The sequence below is a fragment of the Tympanuchus pallidicinctus genome, unplaced genomic scaffold, assembly GCF_026119805.1.
Source record: "Tympanuchus pallidicinctus isolate F22 unplaced genomic scaffold, pur_lepc_1.0 scaffold38, whole genome shotgun sequence".
Lineage (NCBI taxonomy): Eukaryota > Metazoa > Chordata > Aves > Galliformes > Phasianidae > Tympanuchus > Tympanuchus pallidicinctus.
Genome location: NW_026294756.1, coordinates 1,310,584 through 1,329,955, shown reverse-complemented (window position 1 = coordinate 1,329,955; position 19,372 = coordinate 1,310,584). Strand labels below are relative to the sequence as shown.

General features: G+C 48.8%; 1 protein-coding gene and 1 long non-coding RNA gene across 3 annotated transcripts; one reads left to right on the top strand and one right to left on the bottom strand.

Annotated features, from left to right (window-relative positions):
• Positions 1 to 3,673: 3,673 nt before the first annotated feature.
• LOC128088924 (uncharacterized) lies at positions 3,674 to 11,995 on the bottom strand. The gene is made up of 2 exons (XR_008210410.1): positions 7,249 to 11,995; positions 3,674 to 5,009 (listed from the first exon to the last, which is right to left on the bottom strand). It is a non-coding gene; the product is annotated as an uncharacterized LOC128088924 (long non-coding RNA).
• Positions 11,996 to 12,061: 66 nt separating this feature from the next.
• On the top strand, positions 12,062 to 14,422 carry KLF2 (KLF transcription factor 2). 2 transcript variants are annotated; one of them, XM_052699842.1, is made up of 3 exons: positions 12,062 to 12,191; positions 12,318 to 13,203; positions 13,549 to 14,422. In XM_052699842.1, the coding sequence occupies exons 1-3, from the start codon at positions 12,117 to 12,119 to the stop codon at positions 13,722 to 13,724; spliced, it is 1,137 nt and encodes a 378-aa protein (XP_052555802.1). In that variant the 5' UTR covers positions 12,062 to 12,116; the 3' UTR covers positions 13,725 to 14,422. The 2 variants fall into 2 exon arrangements, with proteins under 2 accessions (XP_052555802.1, XP_052555801.1); XM_052699841.1 differs by lacking the exon at positions 13,549 to 14,422 and having other exon boundaries at positions 12,318 to 13,542.
• The last annotated feature ends 4,950 nt before the right edge of the window (positions 14,423 to 19,372 follow it).

Sequence of the window (19,372 nt, the reverse complement as noted above, 5' to 3'; positions counted from 1 at the left end):
AACGGTTTGCATGGGTGTAATTCAGAGCAGACTGGGGCCTTACATATTTTGCATACCAACTAGTTATGCGAGTCCAATTTCTGAAAAAGAGATTATATGAGCATTATGATGCAGTTGAGGAGCAACCCGCTGAAAAAAAAAAAAAAATACAAGAAAGGCAGAAGGGTTTGCTTTTTAATTTTAAGCGCATGTTCACAAATGAAAGCGAGAATTGTGCCCATCAACAATGGCCGGAACAGAATCAGCCCTTCTCCAAACCTACTGAGGAACCACCGCTGTAATGTGTAGGTTTGAGTTACAGGCACTTTCTGCTTTCTGTGTGTATATATGGCATCTAGGCTCTAAACGATATTGCAAAAGTAGAAATAGCACGATAAACCTTCAAAGCTGAAATAAAAAAGAACCTGTGTTTTAACTTAGCGCTGAGTATTTATACAGCCGGCACCGTTTAGTCCGGCATGTTTGAGCGAGTGCAAGTCTGTGGTTGCAGCTCTGTGTAAAAATATTGCAGCCTGCTCCTGCTTTAGGAACTAAACTTCAGTTCCCAATAGCTCCCTCTGTAATTCTCTTTCCAAATAAAAGGAAGAACTATTCCTGGCTCGTAACGGTGTATTTCTGTGGCTTCTTGAACTATAATGAAGGCAGTCTGGAATGTTAAAAATTACATGCTCAATGCCAATTCTTAACCCAGGGTAATTTAGGCTTTAAATGTTTTGAAGTTTACATTTTGAGTCTGTTATTGTACAACTTCTTAATTAAAATGTTGCTATAGTCCAGATCACTAATGCTTCTTGCTCGAAGATCCATTAACATCCATCTCAAAACCACTGCTTGGGGAGTTCGATAATTTTGGTATCGAGGACTAAGGCCATCTGCTTGGAAAGTTATTTGGTTTTTATTTGGCTGCTTCTAATTGTAGAAATTCAAAGACATCTTTGATATCCACTGGATTCCAACAGCAGAAACATCAGTTCTCTGTCAGTAACTTGTCTCTGCTGCAGACTAAACTTTGGTGCAGTTCAGGAAATAATCTGCTGAGCTCGTCCCTGGTGAATCGGGTTGGACAGTCCCCGTGCATCACAGGGAAAACACGGACCTCTGACGCTCATTACCACCTCTGTGTTTTTCCACTGAAATGTTACTACATGAGAAAAACGTGACAGCTTCACTTGGGGCTTCCAGATGTCATCATAAGTAACATCATAACGAATAACAGCAATTGTTGGGACTGATATCAGCCTGGATCTTCCTGTTGCGACCTGCAGCAGTCTGTAGGCTATGCCTTGAAATACACCTTCATATTTACGCATTTACATACGAAGGAGTGAGGCTGCAACCTGACATTCGCCCTCAGCAAAAGCTAAGAATCCTCTCATTCTGTGCGTAAACAGAGGGAACTTAGAGCAGAATCAGTGAGAGATCCCAAACATGAACATCAACATCATAAGGATCATTTTTTTGCTTCTTTTACTGGGGGAGGGCCAGAGCTGCTCCAGGTTTTGAAGGAGATTCCCTCAGGGATTCCTCAGCAACACCCCTGAAACATCCACTGGCTGTAGGAACAGCCCAGCAGGATTGCAGAGGTTTGGTGATCATTCTGCACACTGAGGGGAAGTCAGCTTTCCAGCCACCAGGATTCATGCGCTCTCATGTGCCAACAATATGGCAGCTATTTAATTACCTTCAGCCCAGGTTTAGTTTCCTTTTTGGCCCAAGGCATTTGAAAATATTCACACATCTGTCTCCAAGACACAGCTTCAGTCCCAAGGCTTTAGCCATGAGCCACTAGGCAGTCTCTTGCATCCTTACCCTGAAGCAGGTCAGACGTCTCCTTAAAACCTACAAGACCCCACAGCACAAAGACCCTTACGTGGGAGATAACACAGACACTGCAGTCTGGGAAGGCAGCTTTCTAACAGCTGAAAACACCCTGTCCACCCTAAGCCTGTACAAAGTACCATTGCACAGCTATTATCCAATTTCCTTGTACTAATTATTGTACCATAACAACAATTTCCAGGGTGCATCCTAGAATTCTTACACGGCACCTTCCATGTGCTGTGAACGGCCACTAAGAGCTCAGACAAGCACAGATCTCCTGTCTGAGATCCAAACCCATCAGACGAAGGGTACCCTGAAAAATCCAGATGGCCCCTATCTATCCTGTTTACACAGAGGTTTCAGCCTGACTTATCACCCTGACCTCAATATGATGTACTGAGGAGATGCAAACCCTTCTGACACAGCAGACTGAAGGTGCTCCCTTCCCACCAGCCACATGCTCTTATCATGCCAGCACGACACTTCAGCTCCATGCCTTATTTTCAGCTATGAATTTTGTTTTATTTTCAGGTCTAAGTAAAATTAAATGTTATTATTTCCACATAATCAAGGCGAAAATGGTTTCACTTTCTTTGAAGCTTTTTTATCTCCCTACAACTGGATTTGAATCTCTGACTTCATCACCACAACCCCAGAGCCATAACCACAAGGCCACATGGTCCCAGAGCTGTTTTTGGAGGTGGTAGAGATGTGAGTTATTTTTGAAGCTGCTAGCTATAAATTTCAGTTATATTTGAAGGAGGGTAGGTTGCTTTGAAAGCCCTCGGTGAGTCCATCCTTCAGCGACTACCAGGCAATTACTGAGGCCGCTGGCATGGGCTGCAATGGAAGGCTGTGCTGCAGTTTCTACCATAAACCATCCAGTACAAACAAACAGCAATTGTGAACGACAGTTAAACTAATTGTCCTTGTTGGTATTACTATCCCAAGACGGGCTGTGACGCAGAAAGTCAATCTGCACAAAGTCAGTTTTTCATTACACTGAGCTCCAAATAGCATCAAAACAAGTCAATTTTAGACCGCTTGACTGCGCCTGATAAATGCAATCCAACCACCTCAATTCTTCTTTAAAAAGCCTTCACCCTGACCCTTCAGTTCATGATGCATTTTTGCACTTCTGGTTTCCTGCCTGGAAATAAATGTGAATCTGCTCTTGCACACCACTTCTTCCATAAACTACACCAACAGGTAAAGTGGCAAATGCTAAGAACTGTGATTAGAACTACAAAGATTGCATTTGCAAAGTAAAGACTGCTTGCCAAAATGATTCTTTGAATTTAAAAGACTTTCTTGCCAAGATCCATCCAAAGGGGGGGTGCCCCAGGCATACCCAGAGCCCAATTGTTGGGTATGGCTTGAGATAAAAGCCCCGAACGAGCAGTGAATGAACAACAGAACACATTGCTAAAACTGCAAATCATTGAATTCATCTCTTTCATTTCTAGAAACTGTTTACATTTTTCTCGTCTCACAGCAGTAACTTTCAACTGCAAAAGTTAACCACATCTGTGTGAAATGTAGATAACTTTGGGAATGAAATGATTTCAATCAGAATAAGGGTCATCTGAGAGATGGTGGTAGTTACTCATTCAAGATCATGCTTGATACAACCAGCTCCCAGTTCAGTATTTCACTGTCTGATGAAATACTGATGTAGCAAACCACAGCTGCTCAAGCAGTGTTATCAATAGCAGTAAAACAGGTGCTAATTTTACTCTCTGCCTCATGCTGTACATGGTATTTGTCACTGGAGATGCCTTCACACAATAGCCAGGGCCTGCACACAACAGCAAAAACAAAAATGACAGAGATGGTCAACCCAAATCCAGAATCGTGTATATTTTTTTATTTTTATAAGGCATAATCTAACATAATGATTCAGGACATGACTGAGGATAATGAAGGACTGAAGAGAGTCCTTTAAGAAAGAAAGTGAAAACAGGAGAGAATTCCACAAATCAATAGGGCCGGAGTGGGATTAAACGTAATTGCCCTGGCTCAGAACTGGCCATACCATCTCAGAATGGGATGAACTGTCCACCACACCCTCCTTTAAGTGCAAACAGAGCCCTGCAGTGCTTAAATCTGCAGGAGAATAAACATCGCTTCCCAGCAAGGAAATAAAAGGGCAGGGAAATCACCGCACCACAGTCAACCTGCAGCGGCCTGGTCTGTGTCTCCCAGCTCTGGGATGAGGCACAGCAGGTTCCTGTTCACATCTCGGGTGCGTGGATAACTTCAGGCTGGTGATGGCCCAGGTAATGATGGAAATGCTCCTCAAAAATTAGCCACTCACTGAGCTCCACTGTTCTGGACTTAGCATCTATGATTCCAGGTCATCGCTACCGCCGGACATGGGAAGATGCTGGGGGTGAGGTTAACATAGCGTACGTACTGCACAGTATGTAAACATACTGAAAAATGTCAGCTAGGGAGAAAGCAGATCCTCCGTTTTGAAGGTCACATCTCTTCTGACACTGGAAAGCATTTCTGGAAGGATGATTCGCCTTGGAATCGCAGAGAGAAGTCAGAGGAGAAAAACCCACAGAGGACCAACGCTGTGCATGGAACGCAGAGGTGAAGGCACTGATGGAGTGCAGCAGACCTGTCCTGCAGCCCCCGACGAAGTGAGCGGCCAGAGGGGCGTTCAGCCCTCCTGGAACGGTTGGAGAGCAGCTCACAACGCCGTGCTGTGCGTTTCCAGGAAGGAAAGGTCGCTCCTGGAGCTTAAGAAAACCGTCACAAAAATCTCGAAGGAAAAAGGAAAAAAAAAAAAAAAATCCCAACCAACCCCACACACACAACCCACCAAACAAACAGGGAAAACATTTCACGAGAACCCATCTTTGGAAAAACATGAAAATATTTTTCCATCCAGAGAAATAACTATAAATAATGTTCGAACTATTAAAAGGGTGAGCGCAGAGAAAAAGGGCTTATTTATATAGGAGCGTTTTGTGCTGTTTCAGTCTAATTTGTCACCGATGTAGGAGCCTCATACGTTCGCTGGAGGAAATCCAGAGCTTTCAAAGGTTTTCTGTCAGGCCTTGACAAGCTGCCAGCTTTTTTAATGGAGCCGAGCAGTCTCAAGCCTGTTGTTCTCAGAGATTTTGCGAGCCAGGGCCGCATGTTAGCAGGAAACAGAGCCAAGTGGGCTTCCTGAGCGTCTGAGAGAGGAAACACTGTAATAAGCATGGAGGCTGTGGTTAAAAATAACCCCGGTATATAAGGGCCGGCAGGATCCCCTCGCGCTCACTCACACACGCCGCTGCCTCTTGGCCGGCTGCTGCGCGCCGATTCCATGCGAATGAGACATCGCCATGGCGGAGAGCAGGTGGCTCTGAGCGGAGGGAGGCGCAGAACCGCCTGGGGAGACGCAGGGCGCAGGCTGCCCTCCTTCGTGCCCTTCTGCCTCCTGCGGGGCAGAGCGCGGCCGGGCCGCAGCGTTTCGGTAACTAACTTTAGGGCGAAGTAAAAGTTGTGCTGAAAAATAACCCTGTTCTCTGCGATGTGAAACTCAGAAAAAGGGAAGAGGGTGAATCACACCGCTCTTGAGCAAGAGGAGAAAGGGCCCCCGAATTGTCACCACCCCCGGGCCCAGCACGGGCCAAGCAGAGACCAATGCAGCAACTGCACGGCAGCACCAATCTGCGCCCCGCAGTGCCGGCGCTTTGCTCGTGCCGAGCCGCGGCCGCCCTCAGCGTGCAGAGCCCCAGCCCTTCAGCCCTTCTCTCCCAAAGGCAACCATTTTATTTGCAAATATGGGGTGAAATCCTGACTGTTGCTGGGCAAATTCATGCCCCGTCTTCCCTGCCGAAACCGAACACTAAAATCCACACTGAACGCCACTCTGAACCCTTCTTTGTAGCTCGTGTTATGCTGTAATTGGCAAAACACATTCTTCCCAGGCTTGTATTTTTATTGCAAACATTTATTTGGCACTTTGTGTGGCAAATGAAAAGAAAATTTCACAACTCTTTCTACAAAGTTGCATTGTACGAGGCCGTCTCTCAAAAAGAATCGTATTGCTCAAGAATAGCTGTAACCGTCCAAGGGATTTCAACAGCGTTCTGCTCTTGAACTGTAATTGCTGTATATATATATCTGCTATAGCACCAACTATCAATAACTTTGACTGTTGTCAAACCTGAAGTTTGGCACTTAATTGCACCATGGAGCTTGTTGTCAGCACTGTGACATTCCTGGAGGGCACATCAGCTGAGCTATGTGGTGTGCAGATAAATGAGCAGAACTTCTGTTTCTGGAGAGAAGGCATTTCTATGCAGCACATAGCACAGTTCTTCAGCTCAGAGGCAGCCAGGAATTTCAATGTATAAATATCCAAAAAGGTTGGCTTTTATAGCTCAAAAAAGAAAAAAAGTAGCTGCAACAGACGCAATCCCGCAGGAAACAGCATGTCCCAAAATATCTGACTGAGATTTCAAAGCTTAATCATGATGATACAACTAATTGCGATGATGGGAAATATAAATACATGTACCATTCTGAATGCAGTGATGTAAGTCTGAGAAGGACTTCACAGCCCAGGAAGACACATGAGATCAGCTGCTCTACCCATACAGCCTACCATGCAGAGATGCCAGTCTTCCTCTCCCTGGCTAATTCACTACGCTCTGATTCATACTTCCATGTATTCAAACAGGGAAAGTAATTCCAGGCGGCAGCAATACCAATTAACAGTGTCACAGTTAACGAAATGCTTGCTCCAGTATTTCCCATTACACAACTGCAGGACATATGACTAATAAGTAATACAGGTGCAGTACAAAGAAGGCATTTTATAAATGAGAACTGAACCCCACATGCTCATCACGCTAAACAAGGCTTTCCACCCTACACCCTATATGAACTCCTACTTGGAGTATTTGGTGACTTATCCTCTACTTATCAGATATAACCACCACCTATAAAAATGCTCTGCATGTCAATGACAGGAGATTAAAAAAAAAAGCTTTCTGAGTAATGCTCTGCTCGCGTCTGACTTTGAGCTTTGTCCAGTTGTCCCTCCCCATCCCCCAGTTAAAAACTGTGAACTTCAAAGTGACAAAAACTGTGCTAAGAAAGCCATCTGCATCTGCCATGCTGACTCAGACTGCAACAGATCTTACAAATTAAAAAGAAAAGCACATCTGATTGGTTCTTTGAAGTTCCCTCAAACAGAATTTTTTCCTGCATTAATTAAACCCCAAACACAGTTCTTACTCCTAAACCCAGTTAACTTTGCATGCCTTACAACATTACTAACGATCCCAAATGGACACAAGAGATAATAATACATCATTCTACTTTTTCTCCTGCCTTCTCCAGTAAACGATGTCAGTTCTTTCCTAAAACAAAGTCCAGGAAAGAAGCAACAAGTCTGAAATCTCACAATGCCACTCTTACCTTGTTCCAGGACAAAGTGGGATTTTTCCTTCCACCATGCTCTGCCTCAAAGCTCCCAAAGCAACACGAATGCAACCCATGGGCTGCATTAATGCTGCTGTGCTGATACAGCTCACCTGGGTGAAAGCACTCCAGGTGTTTTCTGGCCTCTATCACAACCCCACTGTTCCACCTCCTGATTACTGACACCGCAATAAAAACTACTTGGAAACAATAGAAAACTGTAGCTCATAATTTGTGCCTGATAATTTAGGCAGTTTCACTGATAAACGTGACAGTACAGTTTTTGAAACTGTGGCATCATTTCACAGTTCTGTACAAGAAAAGAAAGATTCATCAAATGTGTCTTTAATTGAAAGCTGAAAGGGACATCTGCAATCCAACAACACGCACGTGTCAGAAGTGCTGGCAGAAGCACAACTGCACACCTAATCAAAGCTGGTAATTAAAAAACTGGGGCAAACTCCGTGGGTCTGAAGAGCCCCCGAACCGAAAATGACAAAAGAAGATTTATAGCTGAATGCTGTCATCCTTCACAAGGCAAACTTGGGTTAAAATACATACTCACAATTAAATTCACAGAACGTCTGAATTTTGCATGATTCACTGAACCATTACCGTACTTTAATCACAGGGGCAGTATTTCCTCGTGCATTTCTGAGAAAGCTTTTATAGTAGACTTATTTATTGAGATGGACTTTAAGCTTAATTTTCCTTTGTGCCCAGGGAAGTCTGCAGTGGCTGAAAGTATCAGCAACGGCTGATGTTTGTTCACCTTCCAGATGAGTTAATAAGGCTTCACCAGAGTGAATTAGGATTGCCATCGGAACGAGTGGACATGATAGACCTGTCAATAGTAATGCTGAAAAAGCAGAAGTAAGCACAACAAAATATTTCTGTTCTCTCTTTGAGAAGAAGCCAGATGCTGCATTCAGATCAGACAATAATGATGTTGAAATACTTTCCATTCCAGTAACTAAGGAGGATGTTAAAACAACTGCTGCTCAGCTCAAACAAGATTAAGTTGCCAGGTCTGGGTAACTTATAAGTGAGTGTTTCAGAAGAACCAACTAAGGACATATCCAGATGGTTAATGTTTATTATCAATCAATTTTGGAACAGTGGGGAAGCCCCAGGTGACTTGAAGAATGTTGATATTATGTCAATATATTTTAACAGGGTAAACAGAACGGCCCACATAGGCTCCTCTGCGCCATAAAAACGTGGGCAAAATACTGGAGAGATTTGATACGGTACAAGAATGATGAACAGAATTGCTTTAGTTAATGACAATGGCTTTTAACTGCACTTTAAATAAGGCAGCAGTGTTGATGCAACGAGCCACTCGTGCCTTGTGCAATGTGATTTTCACATTAAGAAACAAGAACATGACAAATCAATATGGTGCGCACACGCACATTGGTCCAAACATAAGTTGGCACATCTTGAAAGCTAATTTAATTTTTAATCCAGCAGGTTTATTAGTTCTTTATCTCTTTCAGGGCCACTTACAATTCAGCATTGTTAACAATGACCTGGAAGAAAACAGAAATCGTTACTGATAAAGTCGTAGATGGCAAAGATCAAGGAAGTGCTGCAGAGATGGCTGCTGTCAGACGCCTCAGAGGGAAAGGTTTTGAGAACATACACACAGCTGAGAAGGAAATCACAGACACACAAAAAGGAAAATGTGCCGTATCAAAGGCGTGATGAGCCCCAGGAGCTCCATGCTATCAAAGAGATGGAGGTCTGCCTTCCCCTTTAGGTCCTTGTACAGGAAAAGCTCTGGTAAAAACGGCTCCTTTATCAAGTTAATTTGTGATATTACTTTAATTACCAAAAAAAGGCCTATGGGATTAAATCACTCTTCAACATTGAGAGATGCCTATCTTAAAAACACCTGTACAGTTCCTTCATGTGGTAGTTCACATCATTTTACTGACTTCTTCTTTGATATCAGACTTTTGAAAACACGAATTCAGAGTCTGAGAAAGAAAGAAAGAAAGAAAGAAAGAAAGAAAGACAGAAAGACAGAAAGACAGAAAGACAGAAAGACAGAAAGACAGAAAGAAAGAAAGAAAGAAAGAAAGAAAGAAAGAAAGAAAGAAAGAAAGAAAGAAAGAAAGAGTCAACAGAATGGTGGCAGTTTGGGACAGAGATACGGCGTCTGTGCCTCCTGCGCACGCAGTGCTTGGTCACAGCATCGCCCGCGGTGCTGAGAGCTCCAAGCTCAGCCCTTTCCCCGCTGCCATGATAGAGGCTGAGGTGCAGCAGGACGCCCTGAGAACCGTCCCACGTGAAAGCAGCTCTGTTTGTTTGTTTGTTTGAGTTGTGCGATGACTCAGAGCCGCAGAAGCCAGGTGACGTGTGGGCATCTCCCCAACCGCTCCAGCTGCAGTTTCACCACGGGTGCACTTCATCGCCCCAGCTCTCAATCCTTTATTTCGTGACTACAATCCCTTCACAAGTTTCCCTTGATGTAAAAGCAACAACAGAGATCAGCAGCAACACCTCGAAAAACCAACGCTGTCGTTCAGAAATGGTAGAGCCTGTGTTTGCTTTGGCTGGAAGACAAATCACACATCATTTAGTTCTCCTCTACCCACGACAGATTAAGAAATACTTCTAATCTCACATTCTTTGCTTCCCCACACCAGTGGCATCACTCCTTTCCTATGCTGCCGTTAGTGAGATCAGTGCCAGGGTCTCCATATCAGACATTTTAAATAACCATTGCATACAGCAATACACAAATAAATTAATGAAGCCGGAAAATGTCAGTGCTTGATTGCAGATCCGAGGAAGGTCATGGCAGAGCTGTGCCCAATTTGTACAGCACGGTGACTCACAGCGTAAACAAATTCTCACATGCCTCTCACCAGGTTTAATATAGCTATCGTCTGGTAGCTCTGTAGCCTTATTGGAAAACAAAAAGAAACGAAAGGCAGTGAATCCATTATTTCACCAGCTCAGCTTTCATCCTCCCTGCCCATTAAACGTCCCTCTTATGAAAAGAAAAGGGATGCAGCTGGGTGACAGAGCTCTGCTACCAACAAACGTCCTCACAGCGCCGACTGGAAGGCAGCGTCCGGCCGAGCTGCTGCGAACGTACATGGAGTTGTATATCCTAGAAACAAAATATTTTGCTATAGCTGTTGCTGAAATCACAAGCACATAAACTGACACAGACATTCAGGGTGTGTTATCGAGGGAACATTCACATTCATTCTGAATTCATCAGAGTGTATTTTCTTGGCTGACTCACAGCGCCATATATACGTATTGTGCACTTACTAACATTTTATTAGAGGAAAAGAGTTTACATTGAAAGATTACACAAGTGTGACATTGCACAGCGATGAGTCACACATCTTTGTGTACTTCGTTACCATGCATTCGGTGTATTGATTCTGCTCCAATCACAGAAGTTTGGCTGCTCCTCCTGGCCATCCTGCGAACTTTCAGAGTAAAAAGTATAGAAAGTTATACAAGAGGTATTCGTTATGTTAAAACATGTGCAGCTATTGAAAAGAGCATTTATTCCCCCTAGCAACTGTGCTTTCCTGGGATGGGCTTTAGCGAACACGCTCAGAATGCTCCTTGAGATCCAGAACCCATCACTCCTTCCCCTCTCGGGGCACACAGCACATAAAAGCAAGGGTTGTTCTACATTTTTTCTCATCTATAAGGCAGAAATTCTTTTAGAATTGATCGCAAAGAAAATATGGAGGAGGTGCGGGGGAAGCGCGGCTCTTTCCCTGAAGCTGGCTTTCAAAGAATCTCTCTATCCGCAATAGATCATCATTTTCCTCATTTCAGAATTGCCACTTTTGCTCTTTCTGTCCTGGACGGCTGCCAAGCAGCTGCGATTCTCAAAGGCAGCAGCCTGGGGCACATTATCAAAAATTACTGGAGAATCGTTCCTTAAGAGCGGGCACTGGGGCCACAGGCCGAGGCAAGGGAGCACAGCGTTCCCCTCGGAAACATTCAGCCCAAGACCAGAATTTGGCGACGGCCAAAGGAGAGCTCAGGAGCTCCTTGCGTTGTCTCTGTCCTTGTAGCATAAGGAAACGTTGCTTTGGGTGCTTTGTGCAGCAAACGGGAACTGCCCGAGCCCAGAGCTCCCGCTGCTCGCACGGCTCCGGCCCAGGAAGCACCGAGCGGCTCCGACGGCACCGCCGGGAGCATCGGGGCGGAGGGCAGCCGCTGCGGGAGGGGAGCGAACCCCCACCCCCTCGCGGTGTCTGCGGGCCGTGGGCTCACCGCCATCACCCCGCGTCACGGACGGCCCCCCATAGCCTCCGACCCCAATCCCCACGGGGGTCCCACAGAGACGCAGAGCCATCAGTGCCACGCGCGGGGACCCTACACCCCCGGCACCCCGTGTCCGAAGTGTCTGTGTCTGTATGTGTGCATGTATGTGCGTGTGTGTGCACGTATGTGCGTGTGTGTGCATGTATGTGCGCTTATGTGCGTGCGCATGTGTGTGTGCATGTCAGTGCCTGTCTGTGAGCGTGTGTGTGCGTGCGTGTCCGTGTGTATGCATGTATGTGTGTGCGTGTGTCTGTGTACGTGCGTGTGTCTCCGTGTGCGCGTGTTGGGGGGGTCCCGGCTCCGCTCCCCGCGCTGGGGGCCGGTCAGGGGCCGCCGTTGGGCCCCGCTCCGCTCCGCCCCGCTCGGGCTGCGGCCGCCGCCGCCGCGTCCTTTTATACCGGGGCTAAATTTAGGCTGCGCTCGAGCCGCTGCCTCCCCGCCCGCCCCGTCCGGGACGCGTTTCCTCCGCTCCCTGCAATTGGCCTGAGGGCGCCCGCGCCCGCGTTATAAGGTGGGAGGGCGGCTCTGCGCGCCGCGTCCCGCCCGGCCGCACCATGGCGCTGAGCGATACCATCCTGCCCTCCTTCGCCACCTTCGCCAGCCCCTGCCGCGAGAAAGCGCTCCACGAAGTGAGTGCGGCACCGGCCCGGCCCGGCCGAGCCCCGCTGAGCCCCCGCGGCTCTGCCCGCCCCGCTGCCCCCGACCCCCGCTCCCGGCCGCACCGCTAACCTTCTCCCTTTTCTTTCTTCCCCCAGAGGTGGAAGTGCGAGCAGGAGGCCAAGGCCCCCGGCGGCACCTGGGGCGACCTCTCCCCGCGCAAAGAGGATGAAGACCTCAACAACGTGCTGGATTTTATCCTTTCCATGGGCAGCGACGGCTACGGCCAGGGGGCTGCCGGCGGGGACTTTCCCCCCGCGCAAGGGGAGAGCGGAGGCTTCTACCAGACAAACCCGAACCCGGGATGCTACAACGCCCTGGAACAGGGCAGCCCCCCGCCCTACAGCGCCGGCATCGCTCCCGAGATGATCCGCCCCGAGATGGACTCTGACTACTGCCCAGCTGGCAGCGTGCACGGGCGCTTCTTCGTGACACCCAGCTTCGGGGCTCCGCAGTTTGTGGACAGCATCAAGCCCGAGCCTGACATGGACAGTTATGGGCCAGTCCTGGGTCTGGTGCCGCAGGCTTGCCCGAAGATCAAGCAGGAGGGCAGCGCGACCTGCATGATGGCCTACGAGCAGCCACGGGTGGCCAACTCCCCTCAGATCCCCGGTGCCGAGACACCACCGCTGAGCCCCGACGACCTCATGGTGAACGACTGCCACACGCAGATGATGTGCCCCTCGTCCTTCCAGCAGAGCTACCACCCGCCCTCCGGCTTCCACCACCCGCAGACCCACCTCCAGTACCAGAACACCTCCCAGTACGGCCTTTTCGAGGACAGCCTGCCCCTCCAGCCCTCAGCTCCCCGGGGCATGCTCACCCCTCCATCCTCCCCGCTGGAGCTGCTGGACTCCAAGCCAAAAAGAGGCCGGCGCTCCTGGCCCCGCAAGAGGACGGCCACGCACACGTGCACATACGCGGGCTGTGGGAAGACCTACACCAAGAGTTCACATCTGAAGGCCCACCTGCGGACACACACAGGTAAGCTCGGCCGGGTGGGATGGCTGCCTGCTGGAGTGGTTTGTGGCGGTGTGAGCTTTAATCCTGTAGTCTCCCAGTCCCCGGAGCGCTCACAGCTGGGCTGTGACAGGTGGTCAGACCGAGGGCGTCTGTCTGGGGGTCAGGGCTGCTCCAAGGGCGGCTTTCAAGGCCCTTTCTCAGCGGGTTCTCAGGGCGGTAAAGGAATCGGCAGAGCGGTGCTGTGGCTCTGTAGTGGTGGATCTGCCCGTGGAAGGGAAGGGCTCGGTGTCGTGCGCTGGGATGAGGCTGTGTGACGCTGCCCGGGGTGGGAGCGCCGCGCTGAGTCACGCTCTGCTTCCCTGACAGGTGAGAAGCCGTACCACTGCAACTGGGAGGGCTGCGGCTGGAAGTTCGCCCGCTCCGACGAGCTCACGCGCCACTACCGCAAGCACACCGGGCACCGGCCCTTCCAGTGCCACCTCTGCGACCGGGCGTTCTCCAGGTCGGACCACCTGGCCCTGCACATGAAGCGGCACATGTAGCCGCGGGGCCCAGCGGACAGTGAGCCTTGTGAGCTGCTGAGGTGCAGAACGCTCCGAACCTGTAGCTGGTACTACGTGGGGAGGCACCGCGCTCCGGCCGCCAAGGATTGGACACAAGGAGACCCAGCCGGCGTCTCCTGCACAGAACCTGACGAGGCGGCGTCTGCGAATCTGCCCGCGCCGTGCGGGGAGGACGGGGGTTATTTATGCAGCTTCTGTGAAGGGTGAACTCCGTGAGACTCCATACAGATTGTATAGAAGAAGCTGTAAATATCTTCTTTTTCTGTTCCGGCTCTAAGTGCCCTAAGCTTAATGAGACAATGTTTGTATGGAAACTGCCTGAAGTTGACCCTAGGAGAGATTAAGTGAATGTTACTGTAGCTCGATGTTATTTTAGATCTTGGCTGAAGGCATGGCTAAGAGAACACTCCTATTGTTAGACTGTTTGTTTCACAGGTGCAATAATACTCATGTTTGCCATGATCTACACTAGAAGTACAGGGCTTGATGTCTTGTAAGAAAATAACCTATTTTACTGTAATTTTTTTATATATTGTAAATAATTTTATACAGCGAGAAATATTGTATATGTAAATAGAAGACAAATGGGTATTTTGCCTATTTCTGTTTTTATAAAAACGTGGTTTTTCAATGTTTGAAAACATTTCATCTTTTTAATAAAACAAGTTTTTAATTGCTGTGGTTCATCCTTGTCCTTCGGGGTCCCCCCACTCCTTTCCCCACAGCCACCGCGCTGTGCTTGGAGCCCTCGCTGTGAGAGCACCGCCAGCAGCCGGGCTGCAGGTTTGTCTGTAGGTTTGTTGGGGCTGCAGGTTTGTCAGAGCAGATAACGGAGGACAGCAAACACGAAACCACGCGGTGCTGCATCAGAAAATCAGACAGGAACGTCGCTCAGATTCAAAACGCTTCCTAAAAATGGTTAAGTAAGCAGCGCTGTAATTTCAGTCTCATTTCTAGTTTATGCTGGACTGCTTTAATAGCATCCTTAATGTTTTCCAGATGCAGTTACAGTTTCGCCAGCAGTGTGTGGGTTTTTACTATAAATTTAAACACTGCATTTTTGTAATTACGGAGGCTTATTTTAAGGCATCCTCGTACATAAATTACTGCCGCTCTCCAGAGCTCGGTGCAGAATTCCAATAGAACAGTGGTGGAATTTAAACATAAATTCACAGCGCAGGTTCAAATACCTTCATAATTCATTCCCAAAAACCGAAATTCACCTCGTAATTCTGAGTCGTACCCGGCTCTCAGCAGCTAAGAAAGGTATTCACTGTTCTGGAGGAGAAGTGAAATAGTGATCAGGAGCCTGAAAACTGCTTTGCTCTGAAGTGGATGGTGCTGCAGCTCCGGCAGTGCACGGCTCCTCCACAGATGTAAATGAGATCATCACTCCAAATGCTGTATTTATGCAATTACTCTGCAGCTCTAATGAGGATCCTCTGGTTTCCCAGCAGCAGTTCAGCTGTGAGCCCTGATGCTGCTGCACCAAACTCACTGTTGTTAAATGCAGAGGTTTAACTTAATATCAGAGCGCTTTTCCTTCACACTGGAGCACTTGCAGCAGTTTGATTCCAGTCTGGACTGTGACTTTTTCTGCCTTCACAGTGCAGAACACAGGAATGGAATCAGCAGGAATACATGGAAAGTACAGAAATAGAGGTCCTTCTGTGACAGCAAAGCCTGCAGTTGTTCATGTGGAACAGATGTACTTTGGGCTTCTAATCATCCACATGGAAGAATGAGTTCCACATTTCACTTTTATAGCTCTTTCAAAGTGAAATATAAGGGAGATTTAACATTTCTTCATTAAAAACAAAACTCATGCATTTGCTAGAGAAAAAAAAAATTGCACAATCTAATTCCAGAAAGTGAGGATGACTGAAAGGCGCCCTAAACTGAGCACATGCAGCATTGCGACAGTTCGAGGTATTTCCTTCTCTTTCCCCATAGCTGAAGATTTTCAGATTTCAGCACAGCTTTTGGAGCTCAGAACCTTCAGGAAGGAATCCTCACCCCTCCGCTCCCCATCGCGCTCTGCCTTTGCTCTGTGGGAAGAGCTGGGAACGTTTGGGCCTTGGCAGGTGTTGGTGCCACTTTGCTCCGTGCCGCTCGGCGATGGAGTGAGAAGCACGGGGAGTGGAGGCACCTCAGTCGCCCTCATCTCAGCCCCAGCGCCGCTCTCCAGCACTGGGGCAGAGCCTGGGAGCTCCAGAGCTCCTCACCAACCTCCGTGGGAGCGGGACGCTGGGCTGTGTGCCCTTGGCCACCCTGACATGGGGGAGGGGCAGCTACCACCCAACGGGTGCAGAGCTGTGAGCCCTGTGCCATCTGCACACAGATAAAGCACACAACACCCCCAGCCCTCCAGTCAACCCCTGCTGCTCCTGTGCAGCACAGAGCGCGACCGAACCGCCGAGTGGTTTGAGTGGAAGGACCCTCAGGTGTCACCCTGTGCCGCTCCCCAGCACTGAGCCCTGCAGCCCTCGCTGTCCCGGTGCTCCTGGGCTCGCTGGGCTCTGGCTGGCAGCCTGCACTGCCCGCTCCCCTCGCTCGCAGGGCTCCAGATGAGGCCCTGTTATCTCACATCATAACCAGCGTTGGAGATGCCACCTATAAACCAGCGGGTCGTGACTGAGGTGCTTTCAGATGCTGTGCAGTGCATCTGAACGTAGGGGTATATCTGAGCAGAGGGCCATCCCCTTACAGAGAAACATAAATGCAAGACATATCAAGAAATATCAATGCGGACCTGTGAAGACAGGGGGATGAGGGGCACAACTCAATAACCCAGTAAAGGTTCATCACCAACTCTGTTCTAATTGCCAGAGGGACGGAACGTCTGAGAACTGCAGTGTGGTCGTCACAGGAAGCTGCAGCTTTGTGAATCTCAAGATAATCTCATAGCAGAAGAAAAAGAGATGCTGATCTCATCTCTCTCATATTCTATTATGAGTAACTGCCAACTCTTTTGTTAATTGCTTCAAATTAGTACATCCAGTGCGTGGTGTGGCTCCATCGGCCCACGGTGCGTCCATTGGCAGCAGGAGAGCACCAGCGCTCCGCAGAGCGTTCATGGCAGCACATCACCATCATTGTCAGAGTGAGTTTGATGGAGGTGAAGGACTCACAGCCCCGAGCAGCTCCTGGAGCACACGAGGACCAGGAGGGGCTGGAGGAGCTGCCTGCACCAGCAGCACCCCAGATGGGACGATGGGAGAAAAAAAGGTGCTGTCAAACCCGATAGGAGGAAACAAAGAGTCCGTTGTAAACAACATTTTCACACATACTTTTATGAGATACCACAGAGATGGGCTCAATCTACTTGCAAGATAGATTGGTAGATTAGATAGAGCAAGCCGAGCACAGAAACGAACAAATCCTGCACAATGTTCCAAGTGAAAGTTGTAGCAAACGCTGCTGAGCGTGAGCACAGCCCGCAGCCTCGGGGCTCCATCCATCCCACACCGCAGTCGGGGCGTTGCGCTCCGATGCTCTGCGGAGCGCCTGCACTGCGCTGAGCCCACATTGCTCTGCAGAGAGCACCGCAGCGCTGAGCTGCACCGAGCTCAGCCCGGCCCGCTCCCAAAGTCAGGGGTTTGACCCCAAAATGGGAGCTGGGGCTCCCAGTGAAGCGCAGGGGATGGCAGCAGGGAGGGCAGGAGCTGTAAGCGGGGCGGTTGTTGCCCCACTCAGGGATGGGGGATTTCAGCCCTCGGCTGCTGGCGGCCATTTGCAGGCTGCCTCCAAATGCTGCCTCCCACTCACCCGCGGTCCTCTGTCCACAAGAAGTGCCAAAAAAAGTTTGTCCATTCTTCAAATTATAGGATTGTGTGGTTCTGTGGTTTTCTGTGGTAGAAACTCTGTGGTTTCCATAGCTATTTTGTGCACCTATAACAGAGAGTGGCTGTTAAGCTTTGCTTAAATTTAATTTTCTGAGCCAGAATCCCAAGCGTTAGCAATTTCTTTTGCTATATTTAAATAAAACAAACGCAACAAAGTCATGTAGCCATCGCCATGGTAACGAGCAGTGTTGGGGGAAACACAAAGAGGTAAATTCAACTCAAGCCCTATGTAATATGACAGGGAGAACTGTCCCTGCTGCTCATGTCTGAGATGTCCACAGTGCCATATGTGAACCTCCTGAGCCCGGTGAGGGCCAAAGCAGCCGCGCTCAGCTGTGTCAGTTTGGGTCCCACCTGCCCAGGGGCTGCACTCTGCTGCCAGCACAAGGCCAACACCACGTCCTCACCGTGGACCCACAGGATGGGACAGATCCACCAGCCGAGCACTGCCAACCCAAAGGAGGGAATGGCTTTGACTTGGAGATGCCGTGAAGTTCTGCACTGTTGGATCCCAAATGCCCAATTGCCCGTTTTCCAGAGTGAGATTTTTAGCTGTGCAATAGAGCCCTGAGCTGCCAGTGCAGAGGAGATGGATTCATCCTGAACGTGTTGGGCCAAAAACATTTGATTTCATCTTCTGACGTCTGACTTTTCAGCCACAATTATTTGATCTTGTAATATTTTATGTAGACACAAAATGAGTCATAGGCACCGCTTTACGGAACGAAGACGCGTTCACAGAAAACACCTTTCCAAGCACAAGGAGAGCAGGAACAACAAAGGCTGCAACCACAGTTTGCATTACTTACCTCCTCATTTACCTGCTTCAGTTGTAATTCCTTGTAGTCAATCACCAGAATTCCACGCTTTGTAGAGGGCATAACTTGGGCAACGCAGAAGTTGTGGATGAAGTTACCTGCTGGAGGTTTGCAGTCAGTTATGGTGCCCCTTTAAATCACTCTGACTTTGGTTTCTTGCACTTGCACGGCTTGGAGCATTCCTGGCTTTCTGGCCTATCATGATATCATCAGGAAACATCTGGAATATCCCACTGGACATCCCCTGTGACATTTCATATATTAGAAGAAAGCTACTGAGCCCGAGGCCTGAACACAAACCAAAACACACCAAAAAACCCTCAAATCCCAACAACCCCCTGTTTTATTTACAGCCCGTGCACAACAACAGCACTGGGGGGTTTGGGCAGATGGATGATTTTACATCCAGCAGGAGGGATGTGGGGCAGTGGAGGAGCACCAGGCTCTGCTCCCCCACAGCGCTGAGGATGCGATGGGAGATCAGAGCGGCTCAGCGCTGCGCTCACACCGGGCCAGCAGTGCCAGTGGGAGGGAAAGCTGCAGCATTTGTAGGAGGTGCTGTATCAGCAAATGCTGCCTTTGCTCTGAGGGCTCGCAGCGGAGCTGGGAGCAGCTTTATGTGGGAGTTTCCATTGGAAGCCATCCTTTGCCAGTGGGCGCTTGGTGCCACAGCGCTGCTGGGTTGGCCATGGATAGCACAGATGGGGCAGAAACGTGGAGAAGTCTTGGGTTGGTATGTGGGTCAGCTTCCAAAAGCTGAATGGGACCAGACACAGAGCTGTGGCCCTCATTTGTTGCTTTTTGAAAGGGAATAGGTGGAATTACACAACGGAAGAACTCAGGTAGGAAGTGCTCGTGCCACAGTGCAGCAAAACCTGGCGTCAAAATGGCAACAAACTGAAACTATTGCTGGAGAGCAATTTTGAGATAAACCTGCCTTGGCAAGCTGCTGCTAGCCATGGCA

Bases quoted from the DNA above. Each gene is read 5' to 3' on its own strand.
- KLF2 (XM_052699841.1), top strand. From the start codon at position 12,117: ATGGCGCTGAGCGATACCATCCTGCCCTCCTTCGCCACCTTCGCCAGC. The intron at 12,192-12,317 runs GTGAGTGCGGCA...TTCTTCCCCCAG, and splicing joins GCGAGAAAGCGCTCCACGAA to AGGTGGAAGTGCGAGCAGGA.